This window comes from Microcebus murinus, chromosome 2 (genome assembly GCF_040939455.1).
Source record: "Microcebus murinus isolate Inina chromosome 2, M.murinus_Inina_mat1.0, whole genome shotgun sequence".
NCBI lineage: Eukaryota > Metazoa > Chordata > Mammalia > Primates > Cheirogaleidae > Microcebus > Microcebus murinus.
Window position 1 is genome coordinate 40,639,811 of NC_134105.1, and position 22,621 is coordinate 40,662,431.

The 22,621-nt window shown below is 46.3% G+C and overlaps 1 protein-coding gene across 11 annotated transcripts in view; it reads right to left on the reverse strand.

Moving 5' to 3' along the window:
* Nucleotides 1-3,050: 3,050 nt before the first annotated feature.
* The window catches only part of LRP8 (LDL receptor related protein 8), a 74,746-nt gene continuing 55,175 nt past the window's right edge, over nucleotides 3,051-22,621 (reverse strand). For 6 of the 11 annotated variants that reach the window (XM_075998498.1, XM_075998506.1, XM_012776289.3 and 3 more), the window contains 11 exons: nucleotides 21,601-21,775; nucleotides 19,323-19,550; nucleotides 17,635-17,753; nucleotides 17,253-17,392; nucleotides 15,743-15,884; nucleotides 14,658-14,810; nucleotides 13,579-13,803; nucleotides 11,152-11,220; nucleotides 8,136-8,308; nucleotides 6,850-7,026; nucleotides 3,051-4,571 (listed from right to left, as the gene is read on the reverse strand). In XM_075998498.1, coding sequence (XP_075854613.1) covers nucleotides 4,533-4,571; nucleotides 6,850-7,026; nucleotides 8,136-8,308; nucleotides 11,152-11,220; nucleotides 13,579-13,803; nucleotides 14,658-14,810; nucleotides 15,743-15,884; nucleotides 17,253-17,392; nucleotides 17,635-17,753; nucleotides 19,323-19,550; nucleotides 21,601-21,775 — 1,640 coding nt within the window. In that variant the 3' untranslated portion in view covers nucleotides 3,051-4,532. The remainder of the gene's footprint in view (nucleotides 4,572-6,849; nucleotides 7,027-8,135; nucleotides 8,309-11,151; nucleotides 11,221-13,578; nucleotides 13,804-14,657; nucleotides 14,811-15,742; nucleotides 15,885-17,252; nucleotides 17,393-17,634; nucleotides 17,754-19,322; nucleotides 19,551-21,600; nucleotides 21,776-22,621) is intronic. The other 5 variants (XM_075998530.1, XM_075998520.1, XM_075998544.1 and 2 more) reach the window with 3 other exon arrangements.

Sequence of the window (22,621 nt, forward strand, 5' to 3'; positions counted from 1 at the left end):
AAAAAGTATCAAAACCTTGTCTTTAAATATATATTTATATAGGTGGCTTTTTAAAAGTTACTTTTTATAGCACAAAGTGTTTGTAAATGCAGAGGGTTTCTGCTGATTCTTGACTGTGCACATGGTGCATAGCCCGAATGAACAGAGCTTCCTGATTTTTTATATTAGCTAAAAATTTGAAGCTGTAATTCCTCCATCTGCTAAATTCTCCCTATCCTGAAAACACCCAGTACCCTAAAAATACAGTAAGAAGACTCTGATACTCTATCTTCATGCATTTATGGGAAAGGAAATTATTTACTCCGAAACTTTTACTGCTAACTCATTTATATTCCGTGAGATGATGAGTGCACGGCTGCAGTACGGGTGGAGAGGCTCACATTCCTGCCCTCCCCATTCCCACCAGCGCCTGGCTGGACAGTGATTGGGGATCCCCTCTCCAGACTCCACAGCTTCCAAATTTCCAGTTTTCTTTTTCACAGTTGAGAAAATCTAAGAGGCTCTTGACAATGTGGTATGTTTCTGTGAAAATCCCACTGCCTTTATATGAGTTTTAATTGACCATATCAAAAGTCTTTGATGCAGTCAGCATTTCCCTTTGGCCACTGCAAAGCTTCAGGCTGAATGTCATCTCTGCAAAGTGCTGGCACACACATCCTCATCAATTTTCCATGATACGCTTAGTGCCTTGTATACAATAAGTGACCCAAGAAATGCTTGCTTAATTGAATTGGAAATTAAATATAAGTATTTTATAAAGTGCTTACATTGAACCTGTCTTCCTATCTAGCCTCATTTCTTGCTATATCTCCATTGAGCCTTTTGTTCCTGCTATCATGAACTATGTGCATGCAGTTCCTTAAAGTCCCTATGTTGTTTCATGCTTCTGTGTCTTTGCTCAGTGTTTCTTCTGCTTTAAGCAGCTTGGACTCCCTTCTTAATTTTTCAGACTTAGCTTAAGGTCACTTCCCCTATGATGACCCTATTCTTCATCTCCTCAGATAGGATGACCCCTCTTCTCCTTTGTGCCCTAACGATACTCTGAATGGAATCTATTCCTTTTTATTTCCACTTATATCTTTCTCTACTGCTACTGTGAGCTCTCTAAAGACAGAAAAAGTAATTGACTCTTACATCTGCAGTGCCTGGCACACAGTTGGTACCCAGTGAATGGTTTTGTTTTTGGTTTTTTTTGAGTCAGACTCTCACTCTGTTGCCCAGGCTGGAGTGCCGTGGCATCAACTTAGCTCACAGCAACCTCAAATTCTTGGGCTGAATCCTCCTGCCTCAGCCTCCTGAGTAGCTGGGACTACAGGCACCCACCACCATGCTCGGCTAATTTTTTCTATATATTTTTAATTGGGCAATTGTTTCTATTTTTAGTAGAGACGGGGTCTTGCTCTTGCTCAGGCTAGTTTCCAACTCCTGACCTTGAGCGATCCACTGGCCTCGGCCTCCCAGAGTGCAAGGATTACAGGCATGAGCCACCGCGCATGGCCCAGTGAATGGTTTTAATTAATGAATATACTGCAGTCATATAGAGACAACCTTGGAAGGATCAATAGTACTTATTGCCATAAATTTAAATCTGATCTAATACTCTTTTTGCCAGTTGAGGTTACAGGTTACTTTAATCTGTTTTATAAATAATCATGCTATCAAGAGTAAATAAAGTTTTAGTTTTCCCTGTTTCTGGAAGGCCATTTCAGCCAGTGCCTTTGTGATTCCACTGGAAAGATAGGCCATAGGATAGGTAGTAAGTTGGATACAATGTCCAGGCAGCTCAAAGTAGTCTCCTAGAGAAGGTAAGGGAGGGAAAGGACTAGGACTGGCTTCTTATAAATAAAGAAAATATTGTCTGATACATTTTCTGCCCTTTTGGCATTATCTCTAAGCCTCCTTCCAGCCCTATAGTCCAACGACTCTATCATTTGTTATTGGCTTAGAGACTTATGTGTAGGGGGTAAAAGGCAACAGAAATATAGAGCAAAACAAGGCTCAAAAGCCTCTAAGAATAAGGGGAAGGTGGATCTGACTCCTCAGATTTCATTTTATTTTGTGCAATCCAATACATTTCATAATTTGTTTCTTGTAGGTTGCTCCCATAGCAGTTGTATATTCAGGACACGTGGATTTTTCTGAGAAACCTGTGGATTTTATCATCATTTTGAGATCTCAGGCTATATGTCCAGACCCTATTCATTGTTTTTTTCTGTGAAGGTCAGGATCTGGCTGAAAGTTTAGAAAATATGCATTAGCCACTGTTATCATTTAATTCCCTGGAAAATTCAATTTCTCTGGAGAAAGGTTACAGAAAAAGTCACTTGTCTTGTGTAAATTTCAATGTTTTTCACTGTCAACATTTTTCTTCAAAAATAATCTTACTTTCCATTCTTGAAAGAATAGTAGTAAATGATTAAGCTCCATAGGAGTTGGCTGCCTGTTCTTAAAATTGCTTGGTATCGGTCTTTCTAGGTCAACAGCATTTACCCTCACAATCAATGTGTCAGGACTATCAACACATGCATATTGTGAGAAAATTATTGGCTTATGCAAAACACAGTGCCCACACTCTGAACACAGTTGTTTTCTTAGAGGTTAGGAGACCATGAGTGACATAGAGGAAGGTCCTAGGAACAGGATGTTAGAACTCCAGATTGTCTACCTGGAAATTCAAAGGGTATCAAGCTGGTGAGATATACAAGCTTCATTGAGTTGGGGCATCTGGAGGATGAGGGTAGGGAGGCATTTTTGTGTCAAGTTCCAGATATGTTAAAGTTAGATACATGTCCTCTGCTCCTACTTAAGCCAAACACTTCCATGATACACCTGTCCCTGGTTGTCTAGTGGGAGTGAAGTAGCAGAGCAGCAAGAGCTAAGAATATGCCACACTTTGGATGAGAAAGCCCTTGGGGATTAAATTCCTTCTGGGACTGTAGGATTATGTTTCCAATGGTAGACCGCCACAAATAGAAAACAGCACTTCTCCCCATCTCCCCAAAGCCCAGGAAAAGCAAAGAAGATGTCCATGATAAAAAAATCTATACATATACCCAGAATTTTTCCTTTTATTTACAAAGTAGTAAACCAAATTTCTGTGTGAACATATATATCCAATATACTATAATAGCGTGTATGCCATTTCCCCCCTCAAATATGACTTCAGGTTTGGCTACTTTTTCTGACTTAAGCCAAAAATTAGTTTCATCTACATGAATGTATGATGGTAAGAAACCTATTTATTACTTTAAAATGTTTTCCCTACCTAAAGGAAATGGCAGAGAATGAGGGGAAGGGAGATGTAATAAGAGATGTAATAAAATCTATTCCACCGTCCTTATCCTCATCCACGGCATGTCTCAGAGGTTCAGTGCCTGGGCCATTCTCTACAGTAAACTTGGCCCTTTCTGGAAACATCTCCACTTAGCTCTGTAGGTAAAGTGGCACCCTTCTGGGTGTTTCAGAGGAAACTTACTGAATTTAACCCAAGTGTCCTGAAAGAAATTGAAGAAGTTACTCAAAGAGCTGAACTTTAAGACAAAGAGTAGTTGAGATTTAGGCCTGTTCTATCTCCAGTTCATGAGAGCTCTGGCACTGTGTAATGTCTGTACACTGACCTTAGCCACAGCCAAGAAAGCCCAGGTGGAAGTCACAGCAGCCATGGCTTTTCCTGACCTACTAGAGTCTCAGGAACAACCAGACATGGAAAGATCTACCTCTTCCACTACGTGTTTGCACAAACCACGGTATGCTTTCTGAGTCTAATTTCCTAAGTTATCTCTGAAAACTATGGATACCCCTCTTGTGGACTGCTTTAAAATAAAGTTATCTTTACGTATTTGAACAATAGCCATAGGTGTGCCTCTTCTCTATAGATTTTTCTCTGTCACACACATACACATAGAAACACGCAGTCATGTACACACACAGAGTCTGCATGGTGGGCCAATCATACAAAAAATAAATACTCTCACTTCTCTAAATTACTTATAGAACTAACCTTATTTTTGAAATATGTTAATAAATAATCTAAATGGTGGAGGGAGTTGAAGTGGTTTTTCTTTTTTTACTTATGTTGATGGATAGCCACAAAGCATAATCATCTTATTTACAAAAAACAAAACCCCTAAACCTAAAAACAGTCCCCCCAAATCAAACATCCTCTGTAAATATAGTTTCTAAATGATGAGTAAGGTACTGTACCATCGGCCCCCATTTGGTTATGTACATTATGTTAGTCACTCAGCAGTAGCCATTCCATGAATTCCTCATGGGTAGTGCAACCAGTTAAAAAGTGTATAAAACATTATACATATAAAAACTCTCACATCCTTTGGATGTTTGCAGTTCATCATAACTTTGTGGTTACCTTTCCGCAACATAAATTAAAAAAAAAAATTACACACACACATACACACACACATACACACACAGACCCATATATAAAAACTCATTCATCCAGTCATACACCATCCAGAGAGTGTAGTGCGTGGGACTGAATTCCATGAGGCACGAAGGGGGTGGTCCCATCCTCAGGGTAGTCCGTCATCTTCAAGGCTTAATGCCACTCGCTGGGGAGACAGACCAAAGAAATGATCATTAGATCCATAAGAGCTACTGTTTATTGAATATCAACAAAGTACCAGACATACTTTATAGGTATTAGCTCACATAATCTTTAAACTACCCCAAGAGACACGATTTATCATATTTATTTCACAGATGAGAAAACTGAAACTCAATGAGGTTAAGTACTGTTTGTTCTGGATCACATAGCAAGTGGCTGAACTAAAATTTAATCCCAGGTCTGTGTAAATACAGAGATGTAGCTTTGTCATCATTCTGTTCTCTCTTTGTAAAGGAGAGCTGCAGAGATCTAAACCTTCTCAATCCTCCCTTATAGGATTTTAGGTTTGGTCAACTTCAGTGGGTTATCTTTGGCAAATGTCAGATCCCAGGCTATTAGCTACTTGTCTTTAGCATGCTAATCATAATTAGGAAGGTATTAATAATATGCTGCACCTTTCCCAACTGATTAAACAGAACTGGAAGGCAATGCAGGTCTATTACATTCAATCCTTCTCTCCTTCACCCCTACTTCCCAGACACTAACCTTGCCTCTGCCACAAACACTGACCACTAGATGGCAAGCCCACTAACCCCTGAGCTAGTCTATTCCCTTGTGGACAGATTTAAATTCTTTTGTATATTAATGTGAAATCTGTTTCTATCTTCTGATGTTCCCTGATTCTATCTCTTAGACTTAAAGAGAGTTCTGTATAGGACAACCCTTGACATTTAGAAATGGTGTTTGAATTCCCTTCCTTTCATTCTGAGTATTTTCTTCTCCAGGATACACATCTAATTTTCCCCGACTGGTCCTGATGTAATCTTGTTTGCCACTCTTCCATTTTCTGGATACTCTCCTTTGGAAAGACACTAGTTTCAGTATCTTTCCTATAGCTATGTGAATTTGTGCTAGTCACTTCACTCCTCTGAGCCTTAGTTTCATCATCTGTCAAATGGGAATAATAATTGGACCTACCTCATAGGGTTGTTGGGAAATCAAATGAGATAAAGCATGTAGAGTGTTTAATAAAGTACCTAATACCACATAGAGTCCAGAGTATTCTACATCAACCTAACCAGCATAAGATAGAAGCAGACTAGTATCTTTCATCTCTGGACATTCTACATAGGATAAAAAGTAACTCCACTCCCTTTCAAGTCATCTTTGGTTTATTTGTGGTTTTATATGAATGCCATGGCCATGGTCCACTAGCATAGATATTTGAGACTACATTACTCTAGTCCAGTCACCCTCCCACCTTCTCCAAGACAGATCTCTGGGCCAAAGATAGGACTCAGCAGTGATGGTAGAGTTACCTGAGAAATGGACAGAGGAGAGAACAGATTGTTGAGAATATTGATTTCCAGAGCTGCAAGGCTACTTACCCCATGATATAATGGAAGGGGCATGGCTTTTGTATATATACAGACTGGAATTTCAATTCTAGTTCTGCCACTTCCTGGCTATGACCTTAGGCAAGTTATTCAATTTCTATGAGTCTCAGTTTCCTCATCTGCAAAATGGGGCTAATAATTATCACCTTGATAAGGTTATTATGAAGATTAAATGATAAAACGTATGTAAAACACTGAGAAACGTGTCTGGCACATAATAGGTGCTCACTAAAGGTTGATTTCCTCATTCTATTACTCTATTTCTCTGCAACTGGCAGGAGCTTATACTCAGTCCTTAGACTCAACAGGAGTAACTCCCCCTGAGTCATTTCCTTCTCTGGAAATAATGCCACTTTACATGTGCAGAGAGCTTTGTAATTCACAAAGTGCTCTCACATGTAGTTTATTAGCTTAGGAGGCAGACAGCATAGGGGTTATTGAAAGTGAGAAGAGAAGTGACTAAGATCACAGGGCTGTGGAATGGTGGAACTGGAAGTCATCTTCTTACTCCAAGTTCAATGCTTCTTCCACTATGGCCCCTCTGATCTTAAAAAATTGGTTAAGCAATTATTTCTTTGAACTGGCCGAGGTTAAGGATCCTCAAGGCCGTCTGCTAACTCCCCTCACTTGCTCAACTTCATTTCCCAAGTCTCCCCTTCATAAACAATTTGCTCCAGAAGCAATTCTGTCTTCCCTGCCCCAAATACCATCACTTTCTTTCACATGCCATTTCCTTGGTCTGTGACTAACCCACGTCTCTGCCCCGACACCCGGCTTACAATTAGCAGCCTTCCAGAACCAGAAAGCCTTCTAGGATTGGCTGCACCTTCCTGGGTTCATGCCCTCGCTCACCAGCCCCTCAGACTCAGAGTGGCACTGCCCTACCTTGCACTTGACGACAGGCAGCTCGGAAAGAGGGTTCTTCGGGAGTTGGTGCAGCTGTGACCTTGGTTCCCCCGGCAAGACAAAAAGCTCCTTGAGGGCAGGGGCTGGGTCTTCCAGTTCTCTGGTCTCCCCAAGACAGGGCTCTGCCCACAGTGGGCGATCAAAGCTGCTGATTGCCTGACAGGGGGATGGACTGGATGATCTCTGAGGTCACACTCAGCCCCCTGACTCTGCTGTATGACGATGACACCTGCTGCAGCCACTTCATGGTCCTTGCTCCCACAACAAGCCATGTTCTGTTGTGCCTCTAGGCCTTTGTACATGCATCTGTCTGGAATGCCATTTCCCTCCTCCTCTGCCTGGAACACTGCTATTAATCTTTTCGAGGACAGTTTATATGTCACCCTCTCTCCTTGCCTGATTCCCCAGACAGAATTAACAGCTCCCTTGTAGAGTTTCCATAGCAGTTGTTCAATAAAGGTTTGTTGGGAGTGAGCTATGCTGTGCCAGGCACCAGGAAATCAGACTAATCAGACGATTCTGCCCTCTAGGATTTCACAGTTTAGTGGGGAGGCCACTAAGTTAAAGAGAAGTAGACTATAGTGTGACAAGTGCCGTGATGGAGAGACGTCAAGGGGGCCGTGGAAGAACAAAGTAAGCCAGGGAAAGCTTCCCAGAAGAAGGGACTCCTGAGCATCCACCACGCCACTAGGCACAGAGTTGTACAACCATTACATTAGTGTCTCTAACACCCCCACCAGCTCCTCGGGAGCAAGTATATTCTTTATTTACTTTTGAACACTTGGTATCTAATGTGGTGCTTGGCACATAACTGGCATACACTGTTGAAATGAATACATTTGAATGTAATGGCCAGAGTTACCCTTCTAGGTCAAAGGTTCTGAAAACTAACTCAGCAGAAAGAAGGACATTCTTTGGCTTCTTTACTACCAGCAAGAGCCTCTAGGCACAGGGTAGTCCTGATAGCCTTTACCCAACCACTTTCCCAGCATTTCTGTGTTCCCCAGGGGCTACAACAGTGCCTGGTACATGGTACATTCTTGATAAATGTTGGAAGGAACGAAGGAAGGAAGGAAGGAAGGAAGGAAGGAAAGAAGGAAGGAAGGAAGGAAGGAAGGAAGGAAGGAAGGAAGGAAGGAAGGAAGGAAGGAAGGAAGGAAGGAAGGAAGGGAGGAAGGGAGGAAAGAAGGAAGGAGGAAAGGGAGGGAAGAAGGACAGGAGGGAAGGACAGAAAGGTAGCAATTCTCCCAGCCAGAAAAACTTACTGCAGGATAGACATGGCCAATCTGAGCAGTCCTCCCTATATGGAGCTCATCTTCATCTTCTTCTTCTGTTGTTTTCCTGTATACTGGGTTGTCAAAATTCATGCTCTTAGTGTTCTTCCGCTTCCAGTTTCTCCAGATCAGGTAGCCACTCATGCACAGCAGGGCTATTACCGCTGGAGGAAAGGACACGTTACGCTGGACCTCCAGCAGGCTGCAGCCCATTGCCCAGACATCAGTGCATATCTTGCCACCACTCCAACTGTACTGCCCCTTGCACCTCAGGTTCTGTGTTCTTTTCTGCTGCTTGGAAGCCCTTCTCTCATCCCTTCTTTCCATCATTAACAACTCATCCTTCCAGATCCAGCTGAAATGTGAAGTCTTCCCCAACTGCTCTAGGCAGAGCCAGCTGCTGTCTCATGGGTGCTCCCAGACCACAGTACCTTCCTTTCTATGTCTGTACCCCCAGCTAGACTGAGCCTTTGAGGGCAGGGACTGTGTCTCTTGCATCTCTTTATGCTCAGTGCCTAGCAACGAAATAGGTGCTCAGTAATGTGCTGAATGAATGAATGAGTGAATTTCTTTACCATGCCTTTACCCTAATGCTGCTGTTTTCTTAGATTGCTCTAAGAAAACCATTCTTTCCCAAAATTGGAGGGTGGAGAATGGGATGGGTGGGATGGGATGTTTCTTTCCAAAGGTAGGATGCCACCAGAGGGGAACATCTCTAGAAGGGGACACAGCAGGGTAACACTGGCTCAGAGTTAGAATAGATGGATAAATGAATCAGTAAAGGAGTAGGCTCTCTCTAACAGAGCTGGGCAGAAATGGAGCAAGCAGCTTTGTAAGGTATTAAGAGTAAGCAATCACTCTGACCATTCAAGTGGAGGCTGGAGGATCACCTGGCTAGGGTGCTATAAGGGGCATTTCTGTTTCAGTAAGATTACAGTAATTGATACGCATTAAAGATAGGAACAAGGCAAGGATACCTGTGATCACTGCTACTGTTTACTGTCCTGGAAATCTTACTATACAGTAAGACCAGAAAAAAATTTAAAGGTATAAATATGGAAAGGAAGAAACCAAACTGCTATTATTAACAGCTATTTGAGTGTTTAGAAAATCTTAGAGAAGTAGAAAGAAATACAGAAGTAAAAAAAATTGAAATTTATGTATGGCAAAAGATAGCATAATCAAATTTTAAAATCAAGTGTCAGACTGGGAGAAAATATTTGTAACATATATTGTAAAGGCCTAATATTCATTATGTATAAATATTTCTATAAGTAAGAATAAGGTAACCAATAGAAAAATAATAAAAGACTGTGAATAGGTAATTCATAAAGGATAAAATATAAATAAATAGCCAATAATCTTATGAAAACATACTCTACCTCAAAGAGAAGTATCAGGGAAATAATATTCATCTTTCATCCCTGAGATTAGCAGAAATTAAAAATATTGATTATGTCAGAGTGGGCTAGATCAGTTAAACAGCACACACATGCCTCTTTCTGTAGAGCATAGGATGGCAAGAAGGGGTAGATAAGTCTTTCTCCCACTCCATGTAAAATAAGCATGACATTATAGTCTCACTATCATTGTTTGTGGTGAAGACTTTCAAGGCCAATTCAAATGTCATCTTCTCCAGAAGCTTCACTTTTACTCTGGAATTACCTTTCCTTCCACTGTTCCTCCACAGGAATATGGTGCCTTAGCATGTGTCTATATCTAACATGTGTCTATATGCCTCTATTATAGCACATTATAGTATGTATTAACACCTATCTTGCAGGACTTATTTATGCTTAGTCTGATTAAAGACCGAAAGCTCTTAAAGTCTTTATTTTACTCTTCCCTGGACTGTGGGCACTTGGCATAGTGTCTTGAATTAAGGGAAAACAGGGAAGAAGTTTTTAAAACATTCACTCACTAACTCACCACCATACTGAGGATTCCCAGGATAAAAGGACAGAGTTCCTGTCTTTGAGGTACTCATGGGCAAGTAAGGGAGATGAACCTATGAATGGACGATCACAGCTTCAGATACTGCCAAGAGATGCAGCTGGTATGAGAGACACTATGTGAACACTATGTACAGGACACCATGTGAACATCGGAGTGGGAAAGAAGGAGTCAACCCCCGTGGCTGTCTGTGAGGTCTTAACCAAATGCTATACTCTGGCCATACGGAACTCCTAGTTCTAACCCCGCCCCACCCGCACATGCCATTTCCCATGCCTGGCTTTGTTCGCACTGTCTTCACTGCTTAGGTTGCTCTTGATCCTTCTCCTCTTGGCTGGCTCAGCTCCAGTATCATTTCCACTAGGAAACCTTCCCTGCCCTCTTCCCCTCTCCTCCAGGCAAAGCCAGGTGCATCCCCAGCACTTTCACCGAACTCAACACATACAGCTTAATCTTAGGATTTACCACGTCATAATGAACTTATCTGTGTTATGTGCATCTTTCCAACAAGACTATACACTTTTGTAGGGCAGGGTCTTGTCTTATTCATCTTTAGCCACCTTCTCTCCCCTTATCACAGAGTTTGGCACATAGTAGCTGCTTGATAAATGTTTGTTGAAAACCAAACAGAAAGCAAGACAGCATGACTTATTAAAGGAATGGCAAGCAGTTCTGCTAATTGATTCAACAAACATTTGACTTCCTACCAGGTGCCAGCCATTGCTAGGAGCTGGGGATAGTGGTAAGCAAGAGAGACACCAGCCCTATCCCAGGGAGCATACCATATCACTTCACCTGGCTGGAGTGTAAAGTGTGAATGAAGCGGGAAATGGCAGATGCACCTGGATGGTTGCCTGGGGCCAGGTCATGAGGAGCCCTGTGCCAGGCTAAGAGACCAAATTAAATCAGGACTGGGAAGAGGGCGGGAAGGCTGCTAGGGCAGAACAAGTCAGTGAGGTAGGTCAGTGTGCCAGGTTTTCTAACTTTCTAGTGCTTTTCCCCAGGCCTGGGCAGGGTCTCTCTTCTCTCCCCAGTGACTTGGGGCCACACTCACCTATGGGCACGATGATCCCAATGACAGCAGCAGTGACCGTTGAGCCCATCTTACCATCTTCATTCCCATCTGCAAAACACAAACATTTGCAGACTGATGCTCCGTCACTGTGAGTCCAAGCCCTTCCTGGCTTCAAGCAGTAAGAACTACCCAAATGCTTCTCATCCTCATTCTAAAATGATCCTGGCTAATGCTTAATAATTCTTTCATCCTAGCAAAACTTCTGTGAGGCAAGTAGAACAGAGGTTATCTTCATTTCACAGATGGGGAAACTGAGTTTTACTGAGGGGGTTTGGGAGTCATAGATAAGTGCCAGAGCTGGGACTTGAACCCAGGACTCATGACCAAGTCCTACTCCCTTCCCACGGCATCACAGTGGTAGGAAGCTGGGGGCTGTGCATGGCAAGGTAAGTGAGCACTTAGGTCTTTCTGTTGCTGACCAACCAGGTCATTTGCCTTTTTCAGCCAGTATGCGTTACTTTGTCAGTGTTGTTTTTGGTGGTCTGTCTCAATCTGTTATTATCAGTTTATTTTTCATAAGTAATTAAAATGGGACATAGTGTATTATGGTAGAATCCAGAGCACAGGTTTCTGCAAAAGACTTCTTGAATTCAAATCCCAGCACTACTACGTACTACTTATGTGACCTTGGGCAAGGTATTATATATTGTAAATACAACATGTTATATTACACTTCTTTATCATCAAAATAGGGATACTGACATTACCTACCTCCTAGGGATATGGTAAGGACTAATTCATAAAAAATGCTTGGCACAGTGCCTGGCACAACCTTGCCTAATTCAAAGAGGGTGGACAATGGGGTCAGGGTTGTCATGAGGTCTAAATAAAAAAAAGATATATAAAAGCACATTCTAAACTGATACGTGCTAGGGAAATATACTGTGTATAAATATACTTTTTTTTTTTTTGAGACAGGGTTTTGCTCTGCTGTCCAGGCTGGAGTGCAGTGGCATCATCATAGCTCACTGCAGTCTTGAGTTCCTGGACTCAAGTGATCCACCTACCTCAGCCTCTGGAGTAGCTAGGACTACAGGTGCACACCACCAATCCTGGCTAATTTTATCTTTTGTTCGAGATGACGTCTCGCTATGTGGCCCAGGCTGATCTTGAACTCCTGGCCTCAAGCAATCCTCCCACTTGGGCCTCCCAAAGTGCTGAGAGTATAGGCGGGAGCCATCACCTCCGGCTTATACTATATTTTTGAAAGCATATGCTGTGCTGTCTTTCTCACTCTTACAACCATCTTCATTACAACATTTGTACAGACAGCACTTTATAGTTTAGAAAGCATTTTTCCCTGGGATCCTCCAGACAGCCCTCTGAGGCGGGAAGAGGAGCTGTCATCTGCATTTGCTCCAAGTGAGGAGATGACTGCCCCCAGCAACGGCCCAAATCCCATCCTTGCAATGCGTCTGTTTCTCCACATTACTGCAAGGGAATCTAGCTATTCGGGGCAGAAAAGAGCTGCTCTGCTTACAGAGCTAACTGTGGAAATGCCAGTGTCCTCTTGCTCCGGGGCCAGAGCAAACACTGGACTGCGATATTGAAACCTAGAGCACAATGAAGCCCGTGGGCAGAGGCCCTGCCCCCACATGCCTCAGAGGGACTGGAATTCACACATATTCCACCTGCCTCTTGCAGAGGGTAAGTGCTCCACTCTGCAAACCCAGCGTCTGCTGGCAGAACAGGACTGATTAGACAGGTGCTGCCAAGCTGCTTGGTTTCTGGGCCATCCATGTACGGGAAAACATTTACAAGACAGTTTATCCTTTTAGATGAACTCCCCCTGGCAGGTAACTCAATTAAAAAGGTATTTGCTGGTTAATGAGATAGAACATTTCTAGCAGTGACAATTACTGCTCCCAATGATTTAATAAGTGATGAACTTAATTATTTTCATCCCAGGGTTTGGAAAGAGGCACGAGCAGACCATAGTTATGGATGTTGCTATCTGGGGAGCTTACAAAGGCCACTGGGAACTGAAATCAGAGCTTTCCAAACCTGAGGGACACCTCCTCATAAACACGTCAGCAACTCTTGAAACGCATGCATACACACGCCAGAGCCAGCAGCGGCTGTGCGTGCGAGCACTTCCAGCTACTCTGCCTCCTTTGTCTCTCATGGCCATCTTGTGAAGCAGATTGGGGAAGGGCTATTATGATTCCCGCTTTGTAGGAGAGGAAACTGAGGCTTAGGGATAGGATGTTGCTTCCCTCTGCTGCTCTCTATCAGGTAGGGGCAGCTAAGAGGCCTAAATCGCAGGCCGGCACTCTACCTGCCCCGCTTCCTCCTCAGGGATAGAGTGTTCAGCTCCGGTCTGTTCTTCTCTTCCCACATGCCCCCCATCCTGGCTTCCCTAGGACCCTCCCATGTCATGAAAGAAAACAGAACTCGTTTCCTTACAGTGCTGGGAGTGGTTGCTGGTTGCAGGGCTTGGGGTAGACGGGCTGATGCTGGGAGCCCTGGGGACACTAACTGAGCTTGGGACCGCAGCCGCCGGGCTTGGTGTCTCTGTGCTGCGGTTCTGGTAGGTGGGGCTGTGGACGGTGGTCCCAGGGGCTCTTGTGATGGCGGGTACTGTCCTCGTTGTGGCAGAGGCTAACGTCGTAGTTGAGGTAGATTGAGGTGCTGGAGGGGAGATACCATGGAGGTCACTTGGACAGAGAATTTTGTTGCTTTAATGCCTAAGATATTGCCTCTGAGTTGTACTTAGGAACTCAATCTCATGGCTAAGCTCAAATGCCACTTCTGGGAAGCCTTTCCTAATCCCTGAATGGGCTACGATCTTCTCCTTAGCTGAATCCTAAGCACTTCACTTGGATTCAATAAAGATGAGTCATTAAAACAATGCTATAGAATTAGGTGTGGGCAAGACCACTGTCAAAGATGGGTGGGAGGGAAAATCATATAAATCTAGAAAGGATTTTACACTCATATTGTTATACCATTAGGTTTAAATTCTTACTCCACTTGAAACAACTGAACCTGGCTGCAGCAGATGTATGCCCAAGTAAAAGGCCTTGGCTGTACATCAAGATTGGAAATGAGTGTAATTATTTATGTAGTTGAAGTATTAACTATTAGGGGTAGGCCAGTCATACTGCAAAGGGCTTCTGTGTAGTGTATTAAGTAAGAAATAGATAAACACACAGTTATCTGCATATGAAAGATAACAGAAACCATGGAGATTATGAGTTCTTAACTTGAGTTTTCCAAGGGGTTCCAGAAACTCCCTGAAACTGAATTAAAAATGTTTTATGTGTATGTGTATTTTTTCTTGGGAGTGAGAAAAGAGAGCCTTAGAAGGACCTTGGGGGTATGAACGTTCAAGGAAGGTGAAAAGGAAGTGCCTGCAAAGGCAATGTGTGGCCAGAGAGGATGGAGGGAAACCAGGAGCATATTGGGTCCAGAAGCGAAGGGAAGACTTCAGCAGGGTACGGTCTGGCACTGCCAGGGGCCACCCCTCCGGAAGCTCTGCTTACCTCGGTAGCACCTCTTCATGTCTGGGCCGAGCCACATTGTGTCCGGACAGGCACACGTGTACTTAGGAGAGTGGCTGGAGGTCTGAGGAGCAGGAAGGCACAGGTACTCACAGCCTCCATTAGGCTGGGCACTCAGCTCGCAGGCATCTGCAGCTAATGCAGAGAGAGACACAGGTGGGGCACAGACGGGACATGCCAGGTCCTCCTGCCTCCCGAGGGTGCCTCTCCCACTGGGCTTGCTCAAAAAGCTATCCCTACCACTTCTTATCAGGTATCATCCAGTACTGTATGTGATTGGTGTTTTATCCCTGCACTCTCATTTAATTCTTACAACATGGTAAAGATGCCGAGGCTCAAAGAGAACAAACTTGTCAAAGCTCTACCTCTAGGAATTTTAGAAACAATTTAAATTGAGGTCTGTTGGACTCCAAAGCCCATAGGTTTTTTTCTTTTTCCCTGCCTATGCCACATGCTATGCCTCTCACTTAAATTTCTAGATCTAGAATCAGGCACCAATCTCCTTACCCTCCTTTGCTTTCCCACCTTTGCCCTGGCAGCCAACACCTGTTACAGTTGGAACTGGTATATCCTACTGATGGAGGTGGGGACAACCTAGTGGTGGGATTCCTGGATTCTATTCCCAATGAACAAGCTGACTTCTTATATGGCCTTAGGATACATAAAATGGGTACAAATAGCAAACGAGATGCCATGTGTCATGCCAGAAGGAGCTTTAGAATCAGATAGACCTGACTTAACTTTTAGTTCTGCTAACTGCTAACATTATTTTACCTCTCTGAGCTTTAGTTTCCTCAACTATTAAAAGAGGAGAGAATTACCCAAACACTTGGTAGGACTGGCAAAAATTAGACATTTATACATTCTTTTATACCCAGCCTTATTTCACAAAGAGCTTGAGGCAAAATGAGACAAAAATATATAATGACAAGACACTCTGACAGCAAGAGGATTGTTGCTATTATTCCTGTGGTGCTGAGTTGTGACATGAATGTGAACACAGCCTACCTAGTGGAGGGAGAGGACACAGGCAGGGGGCCTGGGACCTAGGACCAGAGATGGCTCACCTCTTGGCTGCTTCAGCTCATGGAAGATAACAATGTCATGTGGGTTATTGAGGTTCTCAGCCAGGATGGAGATTTCCAGGCCATTGAGCCGATTTGCACTGAAAATGGCCTCATTCTCCAGGTCTGTCCAGAACACCTTGTCCTGAGGGGAACAGATGCAAAAGGATGGGAGGCCTAGAGTCTGAACCCATGACTTCAGTCTGAGGGCTCAGCCCCAAACCACAGCCACAAGAATTGCCCTAAAATCTCCACGAGCCATCCTGTCCACAGTGGGACTCTTAGCCTCTGACATACACTTTCCTGGTTCTCCTCTGTCGTAGATGATTATTTGGTGATTGTGTGCTTTGGCCTGAAGGCCACAGAGCTACTGGTTAAACGTTTGGTTGGGCCTGCTTCCTGGAGCCCAGCAGAAACCCGAAGTTGGATCTCTATAGCTATTACCATTACTGGGGCCTGGGACCAAGATTTGGGGGGATGTGAAGCTACTAAGGGCTGTCTGTCCCCTGCTGGGCCTCCTACCGATTCTGGGCACATACACATAGGAGTCCACATGGTACGTCCATACAAGCCCAGATGTGCACCTATAGGCTAATCCACATTTATAGGTAAACCATGTGTCCTCAAACACAGATCTAGAACATACCTGAATGCTCATCTATACACACAAAGGCACACTTGTACCTAAATAAGCAGTCTAAATCCATATTGGTATACATGTTTACACCCATAAGTGCCAACACATGTGGGTATGCACACATTTACCCTGAGGCAGTTATATATACACATGCATGTACACATATTTTACATGTACATGCCACCTATATGCACAAACACATACACATGTGTCCCAACACACCTGTCTTTTGGGGGGCTGGACTTAGAGGTGGACCTTTGCCCGCAATTTCAGAGCAGTGCTGAGTGATGTTGCTCTAAGCAAATACTGCCAATGCCCGTCACAGACCGCTGGTCTCTTGCTTTCCCTCCCCTTGGTGGCCGAGTTAGGGTCAGGGCACAGGAAAGTCTTGATTCCTCACCTTCCTGGGAGCTTCTTGAGGACTGGGATAGTGCCTGATTCACTTCTATGACCCCAGGGTCTGGCACAGGTCGACAAAAGTGTGCTGGATTGAATATTATCTCTCAGGCCATCTCCTACAGTAAGTGATTCTAAGGAAATGTATATTCCTTCTTCCCTTCCTCCCTTTGGGCGCCTGCTGTGTATGTGGTTCAGTGCTGGGTGCTGGGGGCACAGAAAGGAAACATACATGCCTGGCAACTCATCTGTGAGCAGTGCTCTGAGACAGGGGCCTTGGGCAGGCAGCACAGGCACCAGGCAGGCAGGGCTGCAGAGCCTTTGTGTGCAGGCAGCTCACAAACCGTGCACAAACGAGTCAGCGAATTTCCCTGTTTCGTTGTTTCCATCTGGACGAGTCTCAGGGAGTAGTTCTATTTGAACAAGCTTCTCTTGGCTTTAGCTCCTTAGTGGGGACGTACCTCCCCTCACGGAACTCACCTCGAACACAGCGATCCCAAAAGGGTGGCTCAGGAAGTCGGTGGAGGAAATCAGCATCTTTCTGTTGCCGCCACTGAAGTCGATGCTGGACAGCTGGTGGAGCTTGGAGTCCACCCAGTACAAGCGCTGGTTCAGCAAATCTTGGAAAGGAAGAGGGGAGGGAGGATCAGGTCGTGAGCTTGGGACCCCAGCCTGGAGCTCTGCTTCTCTGTGTCCCCTCCTGTATACATTTCCAGGCCTCATACTGAGGCCAGCCTGGGGCAATGATCTGGGAACAAAGGCACTGGCTCCATGGGGGACCCAGAAACGACCCGTGGAGTCCCAGACAGAGGGCAGGATCAGGTGCTAGAACAGGCGCCCACCCAGGAAAGGCAGGGCTCACCCAGGGCGATTCCATTGGGCCATTCAACGTTGTCTGACACCAGTGTTTGCCGGTCCACACCGTTGAGCCCAGACTTCTCGATCTTGGCCTGGTACCCCCAGTCAGACCAATACATGAACCTATAAGACAAAAGAACCCAGTCTGACTTATTGTTGGGGACATGATTAGGGTGGTCTGAGTCATAGGCTTAATGACCCACTGAATCATTGAGGACTATGCTTAGTGGGCACTGGGAAGACCTCTGAAATCCTTTGGAACCCTCAAATCTTAGAATTAGCAGGCACGGCAGCCTTCACCTCGTTGGAGAACTTGAAGCAGCCTATGCTCCCCAACATTCCACCCAGCCTCGGCCGAACAGCCCGTCTCTCCCACTCTGGCAGCTGTAAGTAGAGCCTCAGAGTGTCCTTGTGGAAAGGGGCCCTAGTCAACCCTCCCTTTCCTGGTTTACAGACGAGAAAGTGGATGGTCTTCCTAACTCGGGTAGCCCTCCCTGCTCTGCCTCCTCAGGCCTGCAAGGGCAGGTAGCAGCACGCTGTTACTAATCCAAGGTAGTACATTAGGCCTTACCCGCAACTTTGTAAATAGCCTCTTTATTAAACCCTCCTCCAATTACCTTGGTTTGGGTATACAGTGGGGTTCTGCCTGGAACCCTGACAGACCCACAATGGATTGGGGTTGGGTTGCGCCTAACTGCATGGCTGGGGGTGGGGCAGGGTGTGGCCAACGTGGCACTAGGTCTGCGTGAGAGGAGACAGGGAGCAGGGCTGAAGGGAGAGTTCGGTGAGAAGGCACAGTGTCTGTCAGAGTGCCTAGGACTGTGCTGGGGCACCTGACACATGCTGGGCAAATGGCAGCTGTCAGTCACTTCCCAAGCCCTCGCTACCCTCTCACGCGGCCACTCCCCTCACCAGCTGTCCTCACTTGAGGAAGAGAGTGTTCCTATCCTTGTTTAAGTATTAAGGAAACAACAGTAGGAAGAAGCTGGTGATACTGGTAAACATAACATGATACAGCTGCTAAAAAACTGATGCCATCTAAGACATTCCCACTGATGGAGAGAGGGGTCCTGTTCTGTTCAGAATTCCTAACCCCCAAAACTGAGGTGTGGCCAGGGCAGCCGAGGGGGCGAAGGGCCCAGAGACGGAGGGCAGCAGGGGTGGGGCTGGGGTGGGCAGGCGGTAGACATACTTCATGTAACTCCAGAGGCCAACGGAGAAAGCATAGGGAGACAAATTTGGGATTATGAGGGGGAAAAAACCACTTTCTAATGGGAAGAGCTGCCTCACAATGAAACAGGCCCTACAGGAAAGAAAGTAATGAGCTCCCTGTCTCTGGAAGTATGTGAGCAACTGCCAGACGCCCACCCGCAGCATCCTGAGGAAAGGTTTCCTCCCAAGAAGCTTCTATCAGGCAATCTCTCAAGCTCCACTCTGTTCTTGGATGCTCTGATTCTGTGATAACATGAGTGAGCAGGAGGGGTCGGGGAGAACTCCGGTGACCAATGCCCCAAAACCCTTGGTCAGGGCCTAACAGGACGAGGGGCGTGCACGGCCTTTCTTCCTCGTGGCCTGTGTCTGAACAGCCTAGAGCCCTCTAGAGCCCGTAAGATAGTTAAGGGAGCTCTTGTGACAAACACAAAGACTGAGCACCTATGCTGAGAATGGAAAGTTCAGGGAGGAGACACTCACCCTCGCAGAGGGTCGACAGCAATGGCCCGGGGTTCACTGAGGTTATGGCTGAAGAGGGTGCAGCGGCGGCCGCCATCAACTGTGGCCACTGAGATGGTCTTATTGCCCGAGTCGGTCCAGTAGATGTGCTTGTGCACCCAGTCCACCGCCAGGCCCTCCGGGGAGTGCAGCTGCTCGTCGATGAGGACCTCTTGCTCGGCCGGGTCACTGGCCTTGTCCATGTAGGCGCTTAGGAGAAACCAGAGATGGCTATGGGGCAGAGGTTCTACCTATGGGCCCATCTGGAGCTGCCCTTCCCCTCTCTCTCTTCCTTCTGGGCCATGGCAGTGGATTTTAGAGGAACTTGGCTAATTTCCATTCAACACATTCCCTGGGCCACCAGAGTAGAGACACGGGCGTGAATCAGTCACAGTCTCTGCCTTGGAGGAGCTGTGGGGGACAGAATCTTGCAGCCAGATAAAACACAATGTGATTACAGAAAGCACTAGGAGCTACAGCAGCAGAGACATGGAGACTACATCATCTGGGAGGGCAGAAGGCTTTGTACTTGAGTCCTGAAGGACTAATTCACCAGGAACAAAGGACAGAAAGCTATTCAGGCAATGGGAACAGCACATGCAAATGCCCAGGGTGAGTATGTTCTGGAACAGTGAGATGTTCAGTGAGGTAGAACAGGGTATGTGGATGTAAGACTCGAGATATGTGCAGGCAGGGACCACACCCTGACGGGCTCCGAGTGCCATGCTAAGGAATTAGGACTTTATCCTGGGGAAAGGGGTAGGGGTGGTCACTGAACAGGTCAGAGAACATAGACCCTCTGTGATCACTGTGGCGTGAGTGGAGTGGCTGGGCTGGAAGGAGAGGGAATGAGGGCAGGGAAAGCTGGTTGGAAGGCTGTCACAGCGCCTGGGTGAGAGATGACGAGGACGTGCAGTGAGAATGGAGAGAAGGGAGGATGACACAGTAGACACTTGGGAGGCGACATTAGCAAGACTTCCCAAATACTGGGTTCTCCAAGGTCGTCTTCTCCCCCACACCCTTCTGGGGTAACTAGTCCCACAGTGCCCACTGCCTTCCCCAACTGACCTTCCAATCCTGACAGCTCTCTCAAGTTCCAGACTGCAAAGCCAACCAGCTCCCCTTGGATGTCCCATGGGCACCTTGAACTCAGCATGTCCAAAACTGCTCAGCCCTGCTCCACTCCCCGCAGCCAAACAGACAGACTGCACGACCCCAACCCGGATCCTCCTCCAGCGCGTCCCATCTCGGAGAGCAGCACTATTGTCCGTGAAACCTCCCACGCTAGAAATCTGAAACTCCCAGAATTAACCTGGGAGTGAATTTTGACCCTTCCTCCTTCAGGCCCATATTCAATCTGTCATCAAACCCTGCCTCTTTCGGTCATTGCTGGCAGGCGCTGCTCTCGCTGTCTCTGGGAGTGCAAGCGTGAGCTGAGTGAGTCTGTGACAGGGAAGGCCGGGAGCCAGTTGTCAGTGAGTAGCACTTGGCACAGTTGCTTCCATCCGCTCATCTACCCTCCGTCCGTCACTCAACAGCGAGTCAGCATCCGCCAGCGCCGAGTCAGTGGCAGTCCTGCCAGGTGACTCTCAGGACAGAGCAAGGACATGGCTGCCCAAGGGGGGGCTGGACATGCAGGGAGGCAGGCTGGTGGCATCTGAGATGCCCGAGGAGAAACGCTCCTCAGTGTGTGAAGAGCTTCCCAGGCACCAAAGTCCACTGACTGTGGCGTCATGGAGGCAGTGAAGGGCTGGCCTGGGGGTAGCGCCCGCCAGGAACATGTCCCAGACCCCCAGATTGGGCCAGAGCCCTCCTCTGTACTTTCCTTTGTGATCATCACAACAGATTTCATTATGTTATGAGTGGGACCCTCTCACCTCCCAGGGACCAGGTCTGAGTCATCTTTGAGTCCCCAGGGTCTCACACACAGATACGTGAGCTGCCTTGAAAGTCCTCCCTAAAGCCAGGATTTCTTCCTTTCTGTTTCTTGTGTCTTGCACTTCCCCAGAAGGCCACCAGAGGTCAGACAAGGTCCAGGTGTTTCGGGCTCGAAGCACTCACCCAACAGAGCCCTCAGCCTAGGCTGGCCCAGGGGGTAAAGTCCCAAAGGTTCCACACCCACTGTGGTCCTGAATCCCTTCCCAAGCCCCGCTCTGCTCTGAGAAACCCTAGAGGCAGAGGCCATCCTTCCTCCACTCATCTGTCAGCCACCTGCCACTCCCACCTCTGCAGGCCTGGCTGCAGGGGACATGCCACTCACCTATAGATCTTGCGGTATGACAGGTCACACCAGTAGATGCGATTGGTGGCAACTTCCACATCTAGTGCCACAACATTCTTGAGCATGGGGATGAGGCGAGAGTAGTCCCGCTTCACCAGGTCTATCTTCCGCACCTCATGCCGGTTGGTGAAGATGAGGGATGGGCTCTTGCCAGCTGCCACGTGGAGGTGGGGTGGGAGAGAAAGGGTCAGTGCAAGAGGCAGGGAGTCTGCACGCCAAGACTCTGCCACTGCTTTGCCGGGTGATACCTCATTGTCCTATAAAATAGGGGTGATAATTCCTACTTCACAGGTTAGATGAGCTAATGAAATCATGAGTACAAAAAGCATAAAACGCAAAGCACCATGCATCACAGGATTTTTATCCTTTTTATTAGCTATAAATGACCCCAAATCTTTTATGACTCCCCATTTCCTCCTTAGGCCTGTACCAAAAAGCCTCCTGCGGTGTGACCTCCCAGCCCCTGTCCATCCTCATCGCTTGCCCCTCCAACAGACCTGGATTCCAGCTACCAGATATCTGTCAACAGCCAGCCAAGGAAGGGACTTGCTGCCTCAGGGCCTTCGCTTTAATTGCCCCTTGCACCCAGCGTGCATTTCTTTCCAGCAACTACCACCTTCTCTGCTTGGGGCCACACTGCCATAGTTCAAGGACCCACCTGAGCAAATAAGTGTGTTAGAAGGATAACTGAGCACGGAGGACAGACAGCAGGGCTGGGACCAGAGGGAGCAGATCCCCAAGGGGAGATTGGCAGGGGCCCAGATCACGAAGGGTCCTGTGAGCTGGGTTAATAGTTTGTTCTTTAACCTGAGCCAATGGCAGAGATGGGGCATGTGTGATATGACAGAGATTATATACATGCAGTGCAGACAACACATAATTGCCCATAAATACACGAAACACATTTTTAGACTTAGGATTAGATTTTAAGAAGATCATCAGTGACCTAGACATTCCTGGCTACTCCACATGGAAGGCCACTGTACCACAGGCCTATGAG